The sequence below is a fragment of the Hyperolius riggenbachi genome, chromosome 6, assembly GCF_040937935.1.
Source record: "Hyperolius riggenbachi isolate aHypRig1 chromosome 6, aHypRig1.pri, whole genome shotgun sequence".
Taxonomy (NCBI): domain Eukaryota; kingdom Metazoa; phylum Chordata; class Amphibia; order Anura; family Hyperoliidae; genus Hyperolius; species Hyperolius riggenbachi.
The window spans coordinates 281913381-281933906 of NC_090651.1; the positions used below are offsets into that span (position 1 = coordinate 281913381).

Genomic DNA, 20526 nt, shown 5'->3' on the forward strand with positions numbered 1-20526 from the left:
GTGAGCAGTTTGCTGCAAAAAATTACTAGATCCTGGCCGTTTAGATTTCCCCACCATAGAGTAAATGTCAGGTAAGCAAGTCAATGCAGGTGGCAATCAGGCAGTGGGTGGGTCAGAAGTAAAATACATTACATAATATTCAGAAATGTGAAATACTGGGTCTCAGATTGTAGTACCAACGGACCATACAGTATACAGTATGTATCATTCAGAAACAAAGGTCAGAAATGCTGTCATGTCTAGCAGATTTAAGGTAATATACGGGGAGGAGTTAATAAATATTTTATTTTATTTTTTTTAAAGACAAACTGGTGCTACAGGTTTTTTATTATCATTGTACATTTATGTAAATATATTAAAGGGTACCAGAGCAGAAAAGATTAGGAGAAACGGGGGGGAGCAGACATGTACAGGGAGCATCCTGATGGCCACTGCTCCCCCCATTCTCCTCTCTCTCCCTCCTTTTGTAGCTAAATGCCCCCCGGCAGCCTCTTCCGGGCTGCCAGAGTCGGGCATCAGTGTGCAGGCACTGGCCCAGCTGTGCGTGTCCTAAAGTGAGAGCGATCTGCACATGTGCATGACGTAGTCCTGACATCATGCGCAGAACACTCCCGGCCGCGGTCGAGTGCTTTAGGATGCGTGTAACTGGGCCAGTCCCTGCGCACTGATGCCCGACTCCAGGGATGCCCGACTCCGGCAAAGTTATGAGTTTAGGTCTGTTTAAGATAAAAACAGGTTTAGTTTAAACTGAGTTAAATATTTCATGTGCTCATATGCTTAAGGTGGCTACTAATGATTGAATCTTTTTCATCCAATTTTACTAAGTCAATGTAGTATAAGGGTAAATTGGGATGAATACAACGAATGGATAATTTAGGCAGTCCCTTATATTACATGGATATGGTAATATTGCACGAAAAAGATTGGATCATTAGTTGTACCTTTAGACAAAAAGAGTTGTGCGGAATAAAACATGCATAACAAATTGGAAGAAAAAAAAAGTAGAAATACATCCAACAGTCTGCCCGATAACACATGAAAAGACACTGAACAAATTTATGTGGCATACGCAAGCAGGATGCTGAAACCCGGCACCCTGGAACCAATATGAGATGGACGGACAGTGGGGGAAGAGGAAGTACAAAAAGCTGCTCGGAATTTTTTATGGTGGTGCTAGATAGACTTCCACTCAGGAAACTGGCCAGTTAGCTTTCTCACACCAAATGAAGAAATCTCAGATTTGTGAAATAAGAGACTTTTTAAGCCTGACTGCACCCTGCCCTTAGCCACATTATGGGACCTGTAGGTAAGCAGTGCCACTGCTATAAAATTTTCAGGTGAACTTAAATTTTTGTTAGATTTATACTGTATTATCAGGTCTTGAGGTTTTGGTGGTGAAACGTGTTTTCTCAGCTTAGTCTTTCCTTCCTCCATCTTTTTTCACCCTAAGTCAGTGATCTGCAAACTTGGCTCTCCAGCTGTTAAAGAGAAACTCCGACCAAGAATTGAACTTTATCCCAATTAGTAGCTGATACCCCCTTTCACATGAGAAATTGATTCCTTTTCACAAACAGACCATCAGGGGGTGCTGTATGGCTGATATTGTGGTGAAACCCCTCCCACAAAAAAATGCTGAGTAGTTACTCTTGGCAGTTTCCTGAACCTTGTTGCATTGTGGGAAGTAGCTGTTTACAGCTGTTTCCAACTGCCAAAACAGCAAGCAGCAGCTATATCACTTGCCAGCAGTAACAATTTAACCATGTGATAAATGTCAGAATATAAATCAGGGATTTAAAATATTTTATAATGGGCAAACACTGATTAAATCATTTATACAGAATTATTGTAAAAATTAAGCACTTTTTTATTACATTATTTTCACTGGAGTTCCTCTTTAAAGGGATACTGTAGGGGGGTCGGGGGAAAATGAGCTGAACTTACCCGGAGCTTCTAATGGTCCCCCACAGACATCCTATGTTGGCGCAGCCACTCCCCAATGCTCCGGCCCCGCCTCCGGTTCACTTCTGGAATTTCTGACTTTAAAATCAGAAAACCACTGCGCCTGCGTTGACCTGTCCTCGCTCCCGCTGATGTCACCAGGAGTGTACTGCGCAGACACAAACCATACTGGGCTTGCGCTGCGCGCTTTTGATGACATCAGTGGGATCGAGGACACGGCAACGCAGGTGCAGTGGTTTTCTGACTTTAAAGTCAGAAATTCCAGAAGTGAACCGGAGGCGGGGCCGGAGCATCGGTGAGCGGCTGCGCGGGCACAGGGTGTCTGCGGGGGACCATTAGAAGCCCCGGGTAAGTTCAGCTCATTTTCCCCCGACCTCCCTACAGTATCCCTTTAAGGAACTACAAGTCCCACAATGCATTGCAGGAGTCTGACAGCCACAGTCATGATTCATAAAGGCAAATGCATTTTGGGACTTGTAGTTTCTTAACAGCTGGAGAGCCAAATTTGCAGAGCACTGCCCTAGGTTATGATTACATTATCATACCATGTCAATGACATGCTATATCCTCAACAGTTAGGCGAAGCTAACAAAAAATCTACCATTTAGCAAATCTGGATTTACTTCATTGTGTACCATAATACTTTTTGTTCACTTTTCTTAAAATTAGGTCAGCAAGATACAAATCAAAAATGTAATTTATAAAAAAAAAATATTTTAGATAATACACATTCTAAAGGTCGTCAAGAGAGAGAGTATGATGTAGAACATAGGAGTCACTCTCGTCGTCCTCTAGTATTTTGTCAATGGACATACTGAGGGCTTGCCTGGAGTCACTGAGTTCTTCTGGTACAGGATCTGATACAGGAATTGGTATTGGGACAAACTGTGGGCTTTGGATAGTGGTTGCAGTTGTTTGGTAGGATATAGAATGAGCTGTTGCTGGGAGTGTTGGAATTGGCTGAGCCCATGGGAAGTACGTCAACGGCGTCTGCTGTTCCACATATTCTAGTTGAGTAGCTTCACACAGAGTGCTGTTTCTTGTCTGCAAAAAATGACATAAATTATAATTGCATCAGTAAAGGAGAAAAAGTGGAAGTGTAAGGGGGAATTTGAAAGTAGGCAGTGCTGACCTACTTCTGTAAATGCTACTTAGACGGTTGTATTACTGTTCCTCTGGCTATAAAGGTGGCCATACACTAGCCGATATTTATCAATATCTGGCCGATTCAATCTTTTGATCCAATCTGTTAGACATCAATGCAGCACAACATTTTCTCAATAAATCGATTTCCTGCCAAAATCAATTGATTCAGTCAATCAGCTGGACAGAAAATGTTGCTCAATAGGCATTAAGAGTGAGTTACTAGCGGCGTTCCAATTCTGGCCAACTGATGCAGTAGTGGATCTACTCTCACGGGTCCTCCAATGCTTCCTCCCGTGTCTTGACTCCAGGAACAGGGCTTCTCCATTTCTCTTGACTTCCGGGGAGCTGTGTATCACTTGACAAACACTAGAGGCCCAATACTAGAGGCCTTTAGGGGTCATTTAAGGTACTTGCCCTGGTGCTCCTTGTATTTGGCTTCAATTGAGAATAGCTCCACTGCCCCGGCCCTACACTAGCTGCCCCTACATTCCTACATTCTGCATGCTGGGGGGGGGGGGGGGGGGTTGAGCAGACTGGGAGACCTGAGGACCCAGTAGCCAGTGCACACATATTTTCAATCATGCTGAAATGTATTAAAAATCTGTACACAGTGTATAGAATAATTTGATTAGATAGATCCCTCGCTGATTATCTGATAGTGATCTGAAAGGGATCTATCTGTCGGCCACATAGTCCAGTGTATGGCTAGCTTTATACATTCTAAAACACCTACCTGTAGAGAGAATACCGGTCAGCTGTCCTGACACTCATATATCCGCAAGAATTATAGCCAGGTCACCAGGGTCATCAACAGAATATCAGCAATGGTGGCTCTCATAGTTTGCTTATGACCGGTGCACTTGGAATACTGGACGTTTTCCATCTCTCTGTTGTCAGTTTTTTAGGAAAGGTAATTCAATGGGATCTTAATCTGGCCCTAGATTTCTGAACAGTCATGAGAACTAACTATATGGCTTTTATACACATCAGCAGACTAGCAGCTAAATTTAGTGAGCAGGTAAACAGTCTAAATGGGCTTGCTTTAGAAATGCATTTGGATGTGTTGATTTGATCCATGCAAAGATATTTTTGAACAATTTATAAATGATGGTAGTTAAAATGATTACTTACTGTGAAATTTGTCAAAAGTGGCTGTGAAGCATATGTCAGTACAGAAGGTGGACCAACCACGGTATAACCCTGACACATTGGCTGCACGTACATATCCGCTGTATAAGGACAGCTAACAGTTTCATGTGAAATGTACTCTGGGCATGATGCCCACTGAGTTATCGGCTGAAAAGAGGATGGTTGGGAAATCCATCCAGTGTATAAGATGTTTTCATCATGTGTTGGCAATGCTGTTGTCGTCGCCTCCAGGTCAACATAGGAAAGATCAGCTGAACTTGAGACTGCTAATAAAACATGCACAAATTAAAATGTTTCCAAAATGGATAGGAATTGATCTCCCAATGCCTAATAAACAATGAATCCCTGCTTTTTTTTTTATTATTACTGTACTATAAACACAGAGGATCTCTTCTGCAAACACCTCCTCCATCTAATGCAACAGTATGTTGCTATAAGCATAAGGTTCACATCTGAAATGGTGCCAAATGATATGCACTTTAGCAGAAACAAAAAAGGGGGGAAGCGGGCTGTGCATCCCAAAAATGGACGTGCCGCATCTGAATGATTAACCGCTAAGGTGTGCACCACCTCCAACACGCTAAATACACACCGTGCATACAAACAGATGCTACATTTACTATGGAGGATGTTACTGGACCCTTCCACCACGGTGAGGCCATCATCTTGGAAGAGTGACCTCCATTTCCAAGGGGAAGGCCTCGCCATTGTGGAAGAGTCCAGTACTGAATATTCTGCATTCAAACTATTTATGGCAGTACAAAACAAACGTAAGTATACTTATGGCTAGCTGCATCCATGTGCTTCAGTTTGTGTTCCAATTTTTAGATTAGGGATTAGTGCATATTTTGCATATGATTCATGTTCAAGGTGTGCATTTTAGCCCCTGGGGGGATCTGCATACCTCTGTTGGTTTCATTTCATTTGCAGCCTAGGAGTGCTGTCAATTGTTTGCTGTCTCTTGAAAAGAAAACTATTTATGGAAGCTAACATCCTCCATAGTTGAAAAATTGTAGTATCTGTTTGTATGCAAGGTGTATATTTAGTTTATTAGAGGTGGTGCATACCTGAGAGGTTTATCATTTAGATGTGCAGCACCCCTGCCCCCCCCCCCACCCCCCCTAGTCCTTTTGTTTATGCTATATACAATGTAACTACAAGGCTAGCTGCTCTCAGCCTGTATCCAAGCTTGCATGTTAATTTTTGTTTCAATTAGAAACTAGGTGCATAAAAAATTATCTATTATGTTAATTAAAAACATAATTAACCACTTGAGGACCGTGGGCTTTACCCCCCTTAAGGACCGGCCACTTTTTTTCCATTCAGACCACTGCAGCTTTCACGGTTTATTGCTCGCTCATACAACCTACCACCTAAATGAATTTTGGCTCCTTTTCTTGTCACTAATAAAGCTTTCTTTTGGTGCTATTTGATTGCTCCTGCGATTTTTACTTTTTATTATATTCATCAAAAAAGACATGAATTTTGGCAAAAAAATGATTTTTTTTTACTTTCTGTGCTGACATTTTTCAAATAAAGTAAAATTTCTGTATACATGCAGTGCGAAAAATGTGGACAAACATGTTTTTGATAAAAAAAAAACCCATTCAGCCTATATTTATTGGTTTGGGTAAAAGTTATAGCGTTTGCAAACTATGGTGCAAAAAGTGAATTTTCCCATTTTCAAGCATCTATGACTTTTCTGACCCCCTGTCATGTTTCATGAGGGGCTAGAATTCCAGGATAGTATAAATACCCCCCAAATGACCCCATTTTGGAAAGAAGACATCCCAAAGTATTCACTGAGAGGCATAGTGAGTTCATAGAAGATATTATTTTTTGTCACAAGTAAGCGGAAAATGACACTTTGTGACCAAAAAAAAAAAAAAGTTTCCATTTCTTCTAACTTTCACCAAAAAAAATGAAATCTGCCACGGACTCACCATGCCCCTCTCTGAATACCTTGAAGTGTCTACTTTCCAAAATGGGGTCATTTGTGGGGTGTGTTTACTGTCCTCACATTTTGGGGGGTGCTAATTTGTAAGCACCCCTGTAAAGCCTAAAGGTGCTCATTGGACTTTGGGCCCCTTAGCGCAGTTAGGCTGCAAAAAAGTGCCACACATGTGGTATTGCCGTACTCAGTAGAAGTAGTATAATGTGTTTTGGGGTGTATTTTTACACATACCAATGCTGGGTGGGAGAAATATCTCTGTAAATGACAATTTTTTAATTTTTTTTACACACAATTGTCCATTTACAGAGATCTTTCTCCCACTCAGCATGGGTATGTGTAAAAATACACCCAAAAACACATTATACTACTTCTCCTGAGTACGGCAATACCACATGTGTGGCACTTTTTTGCACCCTAACTGCGCTAAGGGGCCCAAAGTCCAATGAGTACCTTTAGGATTTCACAGGTCATTTTCAGACATTTGTTTTCAAGACTACTCCTCACGGTTTAGGGCCCCTAAAATGCCAGGACAGTATAGGAACCCCACAAATGACCCCATTTTAGAAAGAAGACACCCCAAGGTATTCCGTTAGTAGTACGGTGAGTTCATAGAAGATTTTATTTTTTGTCACAAGTTAGCGGAAAATGACACTTTGTGAAAAAAAACAATAAAAATCAATTTCCGCTAACTTGTGACAAAAAATAAAATCTTCTATGAACTCAGCGTACTACTAACAGAATACCTTGGGGTGTCTTCTTTCTAAAATGGAGTCATTTGTGGGGTTCCTATACTGTCCTGGCATTTTAGGGGCCCTAAACCGTGAGGAGTAGTCTTGAAACAAAATTTCTCAAAATGACCTGTGAAATCCTAAAGGTACTCATTGGACTTTGGGCCCCTTAGCGCAGTTAGGGTGCAAAAAAGTGCCACACATGTGGTATCGCCGTACTCGGGAGAAGTAGTACAATGTGTTTTGGGGTATATTTTTACACATACCCATGCTGGGTGGGAGAAATAACTCTGTAAATAGACAATTGTGTGTAAAAAAATCAAAAGATTGTCATTTACAGAGGTATTTCTCCCACCCAGCATCGGTATGTGTAAAAATACACCCCAAAACACATTATACTACTTCTCCCGAGTACGGCGATACCACATGTGTGGCACTTTTTTGCACCCTAACTGCGCTAAGGGGCCCAAAGTCCAATGAGTACCTTTAGGATTTCACAGGCCATTTTTGTTTCAAGACTACTCCTCACGGTTTAGGGCCCCTAAAATGCCAGGGCAGTATAGAAACCCCACAAATGACCCCATTTTAGAAAGAAGACACCCCAAGGTATTCCGTTAGGAGTATGGTGAGTTCATAGAAGTTTTTACTTTTTTGTCACAAGTTAGCAGAAATTGATTTTAATTGTTTTTTTTCACAAAGTGTCATTTTCCGCTAACTTGTGACAAAAAATAAAATCTTCTATGAACTCACCATACTCCTAACGGAATACCTTTGGGTGTCTTCTTTCTAGAAAGGGGTCATTTGTGGGGTTCCTATACTGCCCTGGCATTTTAGGGGCCCTAAACCGTGAGGAGTAGTCTTGAAACCAAATGTCGCAAAATGACCTGTGAAATCCTAAAGGTACTCATTGGACTTTGGGCCCCTTAGCATACTTAAGGTGTAAAAAAGTGCCACACATGTGGTACCGCCATACTCAGGAGAAGTAGTATAATGTGTTTTGGGGTGTATTTTTACACATACCCATGCTGGGTGGGAGAAATATCTCTGTAAATGACAATTGTTTGATTTTTTTTAAAACACAATTGTTCATTTACAGAGAGATTTCTCCCACCCAGCATGGGTATGTGTAAAAATACACCCCAAAACACATTATACTCCTTTTCCTGAGTACAGCGGTACCACATGTGTGACACTTTTTTGCAGCCTAGGTGCGCTAAGGGGCCCAACGTCCTATTCACAGGTCATTTTGAGGCATTTGTTTTCTAGACTACTCCTCGAGGTTTAGGGCCCCTAAAATGCCAGGGCAGTATAGGAACCCCACAAGTGACCCCATTTTAGAAAGAAGACACCCCAAGGTATTCCGTTAGGTGTATGGCGAGTTCATAGAAGATTTTATTTTTTGTCACAAGTTAGTGAAAAATGACACTTTGTGAAAAAAAACAATAAAAATCAATTTCCGCTAACTTTTGACAAAAAATAAAATCTTCTATGAACTTGTCATACACCTAACAGAATACCTTGGGGTGTCTTTTTTTCTAAAATGGGGTCACTTGTGGGGTTCCTATACCGCCCTGGCATTTTACGGGCCCAAAACCGTGAGTAGTCTGGAAACCAAATGTCTCAAAATGACTGTTCAGGGGTATAAGCATCTGCAAATTTTGATGACAGGTGGTCTATGAGGGGGCGAATTTTGTGGAACCGGTCATAAGCAGGGTGGCCTTTTAGATGACAGGTTGTATTGGGCCTGATCTGATGGATAGGAGTGCTAGGGGGGTGACAGGAGGTGATTGATGGGTGTCTCAAGGTGTGATTAGAGGGGGGAATAGATGCAAGCAATGCACTGGCGAGGTGATCAGGACTGGGGTCTGAGGGCGTTCTGAGGGTGTGGGCGGGTGATTGAGTGCCCTAGGGGCAGATAGGGGTCTAATCTGATAGGTAGCAGTGACAGGGGGTGATTGATAGGTAATTAGTGGGTGTTTAGGGTAGAGAATAGATGTAAACACTGCACTTGGGAGGTGATCGGACGTCGGATCTGCGGGCGATCTATTGGTGTGGGTGGGTGATCAGATTGCCCGCAAGGGGCAGGTTAGGGGCTGATTGATGGGTGGCAGTGACAGGGGGTGATTGATGGGTGGCAGTGACAGTGGGTGATTGATGGGTGATTGATAGGTGATTGACAGGTGATTGACAGGTAATCAGTGGGTTATTACAGGGGAGAACAGATGTAAATATTGCACTGGCGAATTGATAAGGGGGGGGGGGGGGGGTCTAAGGGCAATCTGAGCGTGTAGGCGGGTGATTGGGTGCACGCAAGAGGCAGATTAGGGTCTGATCTGATGGGTAACAGTGACAGGTGGTGATAGGGGATGATTGATGGGTAATTAGTGGGTGTTTAGGGTAGAGAATAGATGTAAACACTGCACTTGGGAGGTGATCGGACGTCGGATCTGCGGGCGATCTATTGGTGTAGGTGGGTGATCAGATTGCCCGCAAGGGGCAGGTTAGGGGCTGATTGATGGGTGGCAGTGACAGGGGGTGATTGATGGGTGGCAGTGACAGGGGGTGATTGATAGGTGATTGACAGGTGATTGACAGGTAATTAGTGGGTTATTACAGGGGAGAACAGATGTAAATATTGCACTGGCGTATTGATAAGGGGGGGGGTCTAAGGGCAATCTGAGCATGTAGGCGGGTGATTGGGTGCCCGCAAGAGGCAGATTAGGGTCTGTTCTGATGGGTAACAGTGACAGGTGGTGATAGGGGGTGATTGATGGGTAATTAGTGGGTGTTTAGGGTAGAGAATAGATGTAAACACTGCACTTGGGAGGTGATCGGACGTCGGATCTGCGGGCGATCTATTGGTGTGGGTGGGTGATCAGATTGCCCGCAAGGGGCAGGTTAGGGGCTGATTGATGGGTGGCAGTGACAGGGGGTGATTGATGGGTGGCAGTGACAGGGGGTGATTGATGGGTGATTGACAGGTGATTGACAGGTGATCAGTGGGTTATTACAGGGAAGAACAGATGTAAGTAATGCGCTGGCGAATTGATAAGGGGGGGTCTGAGGGCAATCTGAGCGTGTGCGCGGTTGATTGGGTGCCCGCAAGGGGCAGATTAGGGTCTAATCTGATGGGTAACAGTGACAGGTAGTGATAGGGGGTGATTGATGGGTGATTGATGGGTAATTAGTGGGTGTTTAGGGTAGAGAATAGATGTAAACACTGCACTTGGGAGGTGATCTGACGTCGGATCTGCGGGCGATCTATTGGTGTGGGTGGGTGATCAGATTGCCTGCAAGGGGCAGGTTAGGGGCTGATTGATGGGTGGCAGTGACAGGGGGTGATTGATGGGTGATTGATGGGTGATTGACGGGTGATTGACAGGTGATCAGGGGGATAGATGCATACAGTACACAAGGGGGGGGGGGGGTCTGGGGGGGGGGTCTGGGGAGAATCTGAGGGGTGGGGGGGTGATCAGGAGGGGGCAGGGGGGAGGGGGGGATAAAAAAAATAGCGTTGACAGATAGTGACAGTGAGTGATTGATGGGTGATTAGGGGGGTGATTGGGTGCAAACAGGGGTCTGGGGGGTGGGCAGGGGGGTCCTGAGGGGTGCTGTGGGTGATCTGGGGCGGGGGGGGGGGGAAATCAGTGTGCTTGGGTGCAGACTAGGGTGGCTGCAGCCTGCCCTGGTGGTCCCTCGGACACTGGGACCACCAGGGCAGGAGGCAGCCTGTATAATACACTTTGTAAACATTACAAAGTGTATTATACACTTTGTATGCGGCGATCGCATGGTTAACATCCCGCCGGCGCTTCCGTATGGCCGGCGGGATGTTGCGGCGGGTGAGCGGCGACAGGCGGAGGCGGAGGATCGCGTCACGGATGACGCGATCGCTCCGCCCATGCTCTACAAGGACCGCTGCCATTTGTCTATACGGCGGTCATTGCGGGGTCCACTTCCCGGCCGCCAATTGTCAATACGGCGGTCGGGAAGTGGTTAAAAGGGAAAAATCCCATGCAGAATTCACACTGACAAGTGTGAATGAGCCTTCACTAATCATAATTTATAATAATTAATTTTGCCAGGAAAATAATCTAAGGACAAAATGAATGTAAAGATGTTGTAATATTATGTATATATTATATTACCTACTGGCGTGTAGGATGGATATGTCTGGTATGTTGATGATACCTGTAAACAAACATTGAAAGGTAACTATCAAAGTAAAAAGTGGTGCTACAACAGTTTTGTAATATTCTGGCAAAGTTAAAGGAGTCATTAGCCATTCGCCGCAGCTCCGTCCCGGTACCCTGCGATGACGTCAGAGCGACCTCCATGTGGGCTGGAGCGGACTGCGCAGGTGCAGTAGTTCTATGCCTGCGCAGTCCGGTCTGGCCCACGTTGCGGTGATTGACAGCGCCGCTCGCGCAGGCGCAGTACAGGGTGACCTGGAGGTCGCCCTGACGTCATCGCCGGGGACCGGGACGGAACTGCGGCGAATGGCTGCGGGCAGAGCTGCGGCGAGGGACATGCTGGGAGCTTGGGGCTGGAGGAAGCCCCCGGTAAGTAGCACTCATTTTAAATTATTTTCCCTGATGACTCCTGCAACTGTAATTGGACAAACAGTGAAAATATATTTTACTTTAACAATGACCCAATATTAGAAACAACAGCCCACAGACCATTTTACCCTCACCACCAAGAGCCATTTTCACCTGTTAGCGCTCCTCCCATTCATTTGGCCATAACTTTATCACTGCTTCTCAGACCTGAATAATCTTGTTTTTTTTGTTTTTTTGCTTTTTGTGGGTGATACTTGTTTTCAGTAATTAATTTATTATCTATGCAGTTTTTAGGGAAAAACAAGAAAAAAATTACACTATTTCTCCAACTCCATATTTTTTAGTTTTAAAATTAGCAATGCAATAAATAAAACCCACCAATTGTATTTTCCTGTTAGTCCTGGCTAGCATAACGTTCACATTATGTTCCTAGTACAATGTATAGAAATAATATATTATTTGGAAATAAAGCTCTTATTTGCTAAAATAACAGTAATATACTTAAAGGAGTTATCAGGCATCAGGAGTAAAATAAGGGCTACTTACCCGGGGCTTCATCCAGCCCCAAGCTCCCAGCATGTCGCTCGCCGCAACTCTCCCCGCAACCGTTCGCCTCCTCTCCCTCCCGGTCCGCGGTGATGACGTCAGGCTGACCTGGAGGTTTTTAACTGCGCCTGCAGTACGCTCCGGTCCACGTGGCGGTGATTGGCAGCGCCGCTCACGCAGGCATCGGCCTGACGTCATCACCGCGGATCAGGAGGGAGAGGCGGCGAACGGCTGCGGGGAGAGCTGCGGCGAGGGACATGCTGGGAGCTTGGATCTGGATGAAGCCCTGGGTAAGTAGCCCTTATTTTACTCCTGATGCCTGATAACTCCTTTAAGGCAACTACTGGTATTTATGTATTTTTTAAACAGTTATTAATGTATGTAATGTACATTTTATACATGTTTGACTGTTAATGGGGGGGGAGGGGGGTTGCTATGGTGATCCCTATGCCATTATTTATAATGTTATATGCAGCTGCTCTAAGTAAGGCGGTTGATTTACTAATACTGGAAAACTGCAGAGAACACAGGAGATCTTAAGAGATTTACCAAACATGAACTCATGAGATGGAAAAGAATCTGATGCACATCAGAAGTGGGAATAAGTGCATTGTGTGGAGTGGGGGGATTTTACTCTCCTGTAAACAATGTAACCTCTCCCCCCACCTGTCCTATTGATTCATGTAGTTTCAGTATGAAGCTCATATTAAGTTCTGAAAAACTCAAAGCTTAGCTTTCTCATAAACCAAGGGATAGCTATAAAGTACAGTATTTACAGTACCGGGGCTGAAGTAGAGACGGTCCCACTGACATTTCCTCTTTTCCTTTTTAGAAGTTCCTTAACTGGTTCCTTTACCCTCACACCAAGGTACGGCCTAGTCTGATTATTCTGGTTTTGATCTGAAATCACAGCTATAACATATATTTCAGTTAGATCATGAGAGAAAAGCATACATTGCATGATTACACAAAGTAAGAAGTTTATCTGTAGTGAACATTATGCTGTATTCTTTAACTTGAACTTCAAGCATACATCCAAATCAAAGTAGCCAGCCGTGTAAACCCGTCCTGAAGATATGACACTTTGACACAATGTAAAGTATTAGTGTACAGCTTGAATAACAGTGTAAATTTGCTGTCTCATCAACAAAAGTGAGTATACCCTTAAGTGAAGAATCTAAAAATTGTACCCAAATCCTCAATAATTGTTGTGCCCACCATTATTTTCCAGCACTGCCTTAACTCTCTTGGGCATGGAGTTCACTAGAGCTTCACAGGTTGCCAGTGCCACTGGAATCCTCTTCCACTCCTCCATGAGGACATCACAATGCTGGTGAATGTTATAGACCTTGCACCTTTCCACATTCCATTTGAGGATGTCCAACAGATGCTCAATAGGGTTTAGGTCTGGAGACATGCATAGCCAGTCCAGCACCTTCACCTTTAGTTTCTTTAGCAAGGCAGTGGTCATCTTGGAGGTGTGTATAGGGTCATTATCATGGAATACTGTCCTGCTGCCTGGTTTCTGAAGGCAGGAATCAAGCTCGGTTTCAGTACATTACAGAACATGTTGGCATTCATGGTTTACTCAATGAACTGTAGCTCCCCAGTGCCGGCAGCACTCATCAAACCCCAAATCATGACATTCACACCCCTATGTTTGACTGTAGGCAAGACACACTTGTCTTTGTATGCCTCTCCTGGTTGATGCCATGCATGCTTGACACCATCTGAACCAAATTAGTTTATCTTGGTCTTATTAGACCACAGGACATGGTTTCAATAAACCATGTCCTTAGTCTGCGTTTCTTCATTAAATTAGCCATATTTTACTAAATTTGATGTAGTGCACGGTGTTTGTTCTGAACAATGATAGGCTTACCCCCACCTTTTCAAACTCTGCAGCAATGGTGCCAGCACTCATGCATCTACGTATTTGCAGAAACCTCTGGATGTGATGTTGAATACATGTTTTTAACATGGTCTATTATGAAAAGGCCTTTTCTGAGTGGATTCTGTCCAGTTAAACAGCTGTATGGTCTTGGCCAACATGCTGCAGCTCAGTTTCAGAGGGTAGGCAATCTTCTTTTCACGTAGGCCAGTGATCTGCAAACTTGGCTTTCCAGCTGATAAGGAGCTACATGCATTGCGGGAGTCTGACAGCCACAGTCATGATTCATAAAGGCAAATACATTGTGGAAATTGTAGTTCCTTAACAGCTGGAGAGGCAAGTTTGCAGATCACTAGCCTAGGCCATCTGCCATGTGGTGCCATGTTGATCTTCCATTAACCTCCTTGCCGGTTATCCCGAGCTCAGCTCGGGGTAACCTGCGCAGGAGGATTTCTCAGGCCCCGCTGGGTCGATTTCTATCAAATAAAAAGCAGCACACGCAGCCGGCACTTTGCCAGCCGCGTGTGCTACCTGATCGCCGCTGCAGCGCGGCGATCCGCCACGTGCAGCGGCGAAAGAGGGTCCCCCCAGCCGCCCGAGCCCAGCGCAGCCAGAACAAACAGTTCCGGCCAGCGCTAAGGGCTGGATCAGAGGTGGCAGACGTCAGGACGTCGGCTGACGTCCATGACGTCACTCCGCTCGTCGCCATGGCGACGAGGAAAGCGAAACAAGGAAGGCCGCTCATTGCGGCCTTCCTTGTTACTTTTGATCGCCGGAGGCGATCGAAAGTGCGGATCCGGAGCACCCTCTAGTGGGCTTTCATGCAGCCAACTTTCAGTTGGCTGCATGAAATAGTTTTTTTTTAATTTAAAAAAAACCCTCCCGCAGCCTCCCTGGCGATTTTAATAGAACGCCAGGGAGGTTAACCAGTATGAGAGGGTGCAAGAGTGATAACACCACATTTAACACACCTGCTCCCCATGCACACCTGAGACTTTGTAACATTAAGTAACATGACCCTGGGGAGGGAAAATGTCTAACTGGGCAGAATTTTTACTTTTGTTGAAAGTGGTTTAGACATAAATGACTGTGTGCTGAGTTATTTCATTGGGACAACACATTTGCACTGTTATGCAAGCTGTACACTGACAATTTACATTGCATCATTGTGTCATATGTTCAGTGTTGTCTCATGAAAAGGTATGATAAAATATTTACAAAAACATGAGAGGTGTACTCACTTTTGTGAGTTATGGAATTCCAGTGTTACAGGAAAATGGACAATCCCTTAAAGGGAACCTGAAGCGAGTAAAATTATTTAAAATAAACACATGATGTAACTGCAAATAAATATTACATACGTACCTCACCATCTGTTCCTCTCAGAAGCTCACCATTTTCTTCTTATAGAGATCCCTTCCAGTTCTGACAATATTTTGTCAGGACTGAAATATACCAGTTGCTGTCAGTTATATATCAGCAGCTGTCGGTTACAACTGAATGTGCAAGGTAATGTCCATGTTTCCCTATGGCTCAAGTGGGTGATATTACAGTTTAACAGTGTGCTGACCAGGAAGTTGTTATAGGGTAATGGCCATTTTCAAAATGGAGGATGGGGAATTCCATTGATCACAGTGAACAAATGGGACGCAGGAGAGGAGAAAGAGATTGAGGAGTAGACTACACAGGAGGTAAGTATGACCTGTGTATGGTTATTTTGACTTTTTAATTTTAGTTCAGGTTCTCTTTAAAGAGGAACTGTCAGTCGTACTATCCCAGAAAATGTTTTTCCTGCCCTTCACTATAGAAGGTGTATTGTCTCAGCATGAAAAATATTGGCCAGAGAGGAACAGAGGTGTGGGAGGGGAAAACAGGAGGAAAGAGGCTTCAGCCAATCAGGCTGCACTAGTTAAGTCTGAGGGGAAGCACAGAAGCAATAAAGGACGACCCAGCAGGTCCTGCAACTTTCTTTTTCTGTACCAAATTTTGTGTGTACCAAATAAGAGTCAGGTAAACTGGGGAATGATCATTAAATTATCATCAACAAGAAAAGTAATGGTGATTGTAACTTTTGGATTGCCTGGTTAGCATCCTTATTGTTTACCAGATAAAAATAAAAAATAGATTTTTGATTTTATGCCCGGCAGTTACTCTTTAAATTTATCTCAACATTGCAAGTATTAAAAGCAATTATTTCAACTTATTTACATTTTGTGTATATGTTACAGCCAGAACCCGAAGTCTGGCCACTTTATGGATGGCCAAAATGCAAAGTGGCAGTGTTCCAGCGGTCAATGTCAGAAATGAATTGATGCCGGCGGATCCGGCTCATCCCCCTGCCTCCCTCCTCTCACCAGTCGGCCAATAGTTAATAAGTAAATAGAGTCTGCCGACTCCTCCCCGCCCCCTCCTCTCGCCACTGGCAGCTGGTATCCCTACCCACCCTGTATCTTCCCCCTCGCCCCCTTCCCTGCTACCATTTGTAACTGCAGGAAAGTACAGAGAGAAGCAGGGATTCGTGTCACCACTTTTGTTCCTATAGGTGAGCACTATAGAGCGGGTGCTGGCAGAAACAATGTCTGCAGTGTTCCCACTGCCTGCTCCTCCAAGTGCTTCCCTGCAGTAACGAACGACTTGGGTGTGCAAGGAGAAATGGAGGATGGGTAGGTATACCAGCCCGGCTGCCAGAGGTTATAGGAAGGGGCAGGGGGAGGTGTCAAGGCCAGGGAGGGGAGCAAGGAGAGGAGCCGAAGCCGCCGGCATCAATTCATTTCTCACATTGGCCACTGTAACACGGCCACTTCCCATTTTGGCCAGCCAGACTTTGGGTTCTGGCTGTAACATATATAAAACACTGCCATCCTACAGAGTTCCTAACAGAGACTGTCAGTTTGGAGTGTTGAGGCCTGTGGTCAATACTAAAAATCAGGAATGAGTTGTAATGGCCACCAAAGTCATTTGTACATCAAAATTTGCATTTTCAACCTTTTCAATATTTTCTGAAAATACGGTATAATGATTTTTCGCACAAATTAGAACTTTGTTGAAAGTGTGTTCTCTCATCCCCATTGACATCAAAGCATTTAGTGAAAATGTGTTTTTGCAGACATGCCCATACATTTTCACGCATGTTCTCATCTGTGCATCATAGTGACAAGATATATATATATATACACTGTACAGCGCTGCGTAATATGTCGGCGCTATATAAATACTAAATAATAATAATAATAATAATAATTATAATCTGTGCAAAAATATGTTTTCTCATGCCCTTAGACTTCAATGCATTTAGCCTTGGCACTAGCTTTCTCTTGCCCATTAATCTTCAACAACTATTCTTGTCTGTGCAAAAATGTGTTTTCTCTTGACCATTTTTTTTTGTAAATATCCTCATCTGTGCAAAAATAATTTTTGCAGAAATTATAGAGAAACAAAAACTCCCATACTCAGTCATCAGTACCGAAAATACGTATGGAGGTCTGGTCTACGCAGTTAAAGTGGATCTGACCTCTTCCACAGGACAGAAGGAAAACCTAGAGAAATGCACCCTGTATGTACTTAAAGAGTTTAGCCTGCCTAATTCCCCCTCATCTGTGACTAATCACCACTGTAGTTTGAACCCTCAGATGTGTCAGCGGGCTGCCTTAGCAGTGCGACTAACTTGTAAACACAGTATGTTAGCCCTATCTTTGCCTCTATTAAAGCAGGAAGTAGACACACTGCAGATGTATTGCAGGATTTGTATCAGCTGTAACAAAGAAATGTTTTTTTCTTTAACCACTTAACGACCGCCCACTGCACAGGGGCGGCCGGAAAGTGGATCCCGCAAGGACCAGCTCATGCCCAGAGGCGGCGGTCCTTGTAGGGGCATGGGCGGAGCGATCGCATCATCCGTGACGCGATCCTCCGCCGGGGACTGGCTCCGCCCCCCTCGTGCTGTAACCCGCCAGCCGTTCGGAAGCGCCGGCGGGTTACTAGCACCCGGATCGCCGCATACAAAGTGTATAATACACTTTGTAATGTATACAAAGTGTATTATACAGGCTGCCTCCTGCCCTGGTGGTCCCAGTGTCCAAGGGACCACCAGGGCAGGCTGCAGCCACCCTAGTCTGCACCCAAGCACACTGATTTCCCCCCCCCTGCCCCCGATCGCCCACGCCACCCCTCAGACCCCCCCCCCTGCCCACCCCCCAGACCACTGTTTGCACCCAATGACCCCCCTAATCACCCATCAATCACTCCCTGTCACTATCTGTCAACGCTATTTTTTTTTATTCCCTAAACTGCCCCCTGCTCCCTCCTGATCACCCCCCCCCACCCCTCAGATTCTCCCCAGACCCCCCCCCCCCTGTGTACTGTATGCATCTATCCCCCTGATCCCCTGTCAATCACCTGTCAATCAACTGTCAATCACCTGTCAATCACCCATCAATCACCCCCTGTCACTGCCACCCATCAATCAGCCCCTAACCTGCCCCTTGCGGGCAATCTGATCACCCACCCACACCAATAGATTGCCCGCAGATCCGACGTCAGATCACCTCCCAAGTGCAGTGTTTACATCTGTTCTCTACCCTAAACACCCACTAATTACCTATCAATCGCCCATCAATCACCCCCTATCACCACCTGTCATTGTTACCCATCAGATCAGACCCTAATCTGCCTCTTGCGGGCACCCAATCACCCGCCTACACGCTCAGATTGCCCTCAGACCCCCCCCCCCTTATCAATTCGCCAGTGCAATATTTACATCTGTTCTTCCCTGTAATAAACCACTGATCACCTGTCAATCGCCTGTCAATCACCTGTCAATCACCCATCAATCACCCCCTGTCACTGCCACCCATCAATCACCCCCTGTCACTGCCACCCATCAATCAGCCCCTAACCTGCCCCTTGCGGGCAATCTGATCACCCACCCACACCAATAGATCGCCCGCAGATCCAACGTTAGATCACCTCCCAAGTGCAGTGTTTACATCTGTTCTCTACCCTAAACACCCACTAATTACCCATCAATCACCCATCAATCACCCCCTATCACCACCTGTCACTGTTACCCATCAGATCAGACCCTAATCTGCCCCTTGCGGGCACCCAATCACCCGCCTACACGCTCAGATTGCCCTCAGACCCCCCCCTTTTATCAATTCGCCAGTGCAATATTTACATCTGTTCTTCCCTGTAATAACCCACTGATCACCTGTCAATCACCTGTCAATCACCCGTCAATCACCCCCTGTCACTGCCACCCATCGATCAGCCCCTAACCTGCCCCTTGCGGGCAATCTGATCACCCACCCACACCAATAGATCGCCCGCAGATCCAACGTCAAATCACCTCCCAAGTGCAGTGTTTACATCTGTTCTCTACCCTAAACACCCACTAATTACCCATCAATCACCCCCTGTCACTGCTACCTATCAGATTAGACCCCTATCTGCCCCTAGGGCACTCAATCACCCGCCCACACCCTCAGAACGCCCTCAGACCCCAGCCCTGATCACCTCGCCAGTGCATTGCTTGCATCTATTCCCCCCTCTAATTACACCTTGAGACACCCATCAATCACCTCCTGTAACCCCCTAGCACACCTACCCATCAGATCAGGCCCTAATTTGCCCCGTGTGGGCTCCTGATTACTCGGCCAAACCCTCAGATCCTCCTCAGACCCCCTTCCGATCACCTCCCCAGTGCATTGTTGGCATCTATTTTCCCCTCTAACCACCCCCTGAGGCACTCATCAATCACCTTCTGTCACCCCCCTAGCACTCCTATCCATCAGATCTGGCCCAATACAACCTGTCATCTAAAAGGCCACCCTGCTTATGACCGGTTCCACAAAATTCGCCCCCTCATAGACCACCTGTCATCAAAATTTGCAGATGCTTATACCCCTGAACAGTCATTTTGAGACATTTGGTTTCCAGACTACTCACGGTTTTGGCCCCGTAAAATGCCAGGGCGGTATAGGAACCCCACAAGTGACCCCATTTTAGAAAAAAGACACCCCAAGGTATTCTGTTAGGTGTATGACAAGTTCATAGAAGATTTTATGTTTTGTCAAAAGTTAGCGGAAATTGATTTTTATTGTTTTTTTTTACAAAGTGTCATTTTTCACTAACTTGTGACAAAAAATAAAATCTTCTATGAACTCGCCATACACCTAATAGAATACCTTGGGGTGTCTTCTTTCTAAAATGGGGTCACTTGTGGAGTTCCTATACTGCCCTGGCATTTTAGGGGCCCTAAACCATGAGGAGTAGTCTAGAAAACAAATGCCTCAAAATGACCTGTGAATAGGACGTTGGGCCCCTTAGCGCACCTAGACTGCAAAAAAGTGTCACACATGTGGTACCGCCGTACTCAGGAAAAGCAGTATAATGTGTTTTGGGGTGTATTTTTACACATACCCATGCTGGGTGGGAGAAATCTCTCTGTAAATTGTGTGTAAAAAAAATCAAACAATTGTCATTTACAGAGATATTTCTCCCACCCAGCATGGGTATGTGTAAAAATACACCCCAAAACACATTATACTACTTCTCCTAAGTACGGCGATACCACATGTGTGGCATTTTTTT

General features: G+C 45.0%; 1 protein-coding gene across 1 annotated transcript in view; it reads right to left on the reverse strand.

Annotated features, from left to right (window-relative positions):
- Positions 1 to 2691: 2691 nt before the first annotated feature.
- Positions 2692 to 20526, reverse strand: part of POU2AF1 (POU class 2 homeobox associating factor 1) — a 118368-nt gene continuing 100533 nt past the window's right edge. Inside the window, exons 2-5 of the mRNA XM_068242829.1 lie at positions 12826 to 12956; positions 11085 to 11127; positions 4237 to 4520; positions 2692 to 3003 (exon numbers count right to left, since the gene is read on the reverse strand). Coding sequence (XP_068098930.1) covers positions 2692 to 3003; positions 4237 to 4520; positions 11085 to 11127; positions 12826 to 12956 — 770 coding nt within the window. The remainder of the gene's footprint in view (positions 3004 to 4236; positions 4521 to 11084; positions 11128 to 12825; positions 12957 to 20526) is intronic.